The following is a 1,420-nucleotide window of genomic DNA, read 5'->3' on the forward strand; positions in this document are numbered from 1 at the left end:
GAGCTGAGCGGGGGCTGCCAGTGAGTGACACGGGGACGGGGGGCACGGGGGACACGGGGGGCACAGGGGACACGGGGCAGGGCCCCAGGCCCCGGGGGGGTCAGCTCAGCCTGCCCTGTCCTTGGGATGAGGGGACACCCACCCCTGAGCCCTTCCCTGTCACCTTCCCTGTCACCCTTCCCTGTCACCTTCCCTGTCACCCTTCCCAGCCACTCTTCCCTGTCACCCCTCTGTGCCACCTTCCCTGTGTCCCTTCCTTGTGTCCATTCCCTCTGTCCCTTCCCTGTCACCCTTCCCAGCCGCCCTTCCCTGTCACCTTCCCTGTCACCTCCCCTGTCACCCTTCCCTGTGTCCCTTCCCTGTCCCCTTCCCTGTCACCCTTCCCTGTCACCCTTCCCTCTGACCCTTCCCTGTCACCCTCCCAGCCACCCTTCACTGTGTCCCTTCTCTGTCACCCTTCCCTGTCTCCCTTCCCTGTGTCCCTTCCCTGTCACCCTTCCCAGCCACCCCTCCCTGTGTCCCTTCCCTGTCACACTTCCCAGTCACCCTTCCCTGTCACCCTTCCCTCAGCCCTTCCCTGTCACCTTTCCTCTCACCTTTCCCTGTGTCCCTCCCCTGTCACCCTTCCCTGTGTCCCTTCCCTGTCTTCCTTCCCTGTGACCCTTCCCTGTCACCCTCCCTGTCACCTTCCCTGTGTCCCTTCCTTGTTTCCTTTCCCTGTGTCCCTTCCCTGTCACCCTTCCCTGTCACCCTTCCCTGTCACCCTTCCCTGTCACCTTCCCTGTCACCCTTCCCTGTGTCCCTTCCCTGTCACCCTTCCCTGCCACCCTTCCCTGTCACCCTTCCCTGTCACCCTTCCCTGTCACCCTTCCATGTCACCCTTCCATGTCACCCTTCCCTGTGTCTCTTCCCTGTCACCTTCCCTGTCACCCTTCCCAACCACTCTTCCCTGTCACCCTTCCCTGTCACCTTCCCTGTGACCCTTCCCTGTGTTCCTTCCCTGTCACCTTCCCTGTGACCCTTCCCTGTGTTCCTTCCCTGTGACCCTTCCCTGTGACCCTTCCCTGTGTTCCTTCCCTGTCACCTTCCCTGTGACCCTTCCCTGTGTTCCTTCCCTGTGTTCCTTCCCTGTCACCTTCCCTGTGTCCCTTCCCTGTCCCCTTTCCCAGCCACCCTTCCCTGTCCCCTTCCCTGTCACCCTTCCCTGTCCCCTTCCCTGTCCCCTCGCCCCCGGTCGTGCTGCAGCTCTGGGAGGGGACCGGGGACATTTCCGTCCCTCCCGGGGAAGGGGCTTCCCGTGGGAATCCCATCCCGGTTTTTCCCCCTCCAGGCGCTTCGTGGCTTTGGCTGACCGGGTGCAGCCGCACTCGTCCCGCACCCGCCTGGACAGGGAGAGGCTCCGCTCCTGCCTCCGGGAGCT

General features: G+C 63.5%; 1 protein-coding gene across 1 annotated transcript in view; it reads left to right on the forward strand.

Moving 5' to 3' along the window:
* The window catches only part of OTOF (otoferlin), a gene marked incomplete at its 3' end in the record, with an annotated part of 29,895 nt that overhangs the window by 24,184 nt on the left and 4,291 nt on the right, over window positions 1-1,420 (forward strand). The window contains exon 11 of the mRNA XM_017839736.1: window positions 1,331-1,355. Coding sequence (XP_017695225.1) covers window positions 1,331-1,355 — 25 coding nt within the window. The remainder of the gene's footprint in view (window positions 1-1,330; window positions 1,356-1,420) is intronic.

This window comes from Lepidothrix coronata, unplaced genomic scaffold (genome assembly GCF_001604755.1).
Source record: "Lepidothrix coronata isolate B3197 unplaced genomic scaffold, Lepidothrix_coronata-1.0 Scaffold473, whole genome shotgun sequence".
Taxonomy (NCBI): Eukaryota; Metazoa; Chordata; class Aves; order Passeriformes; family Pipridae; genus Lepidothrix; species Lepidothrix coronata.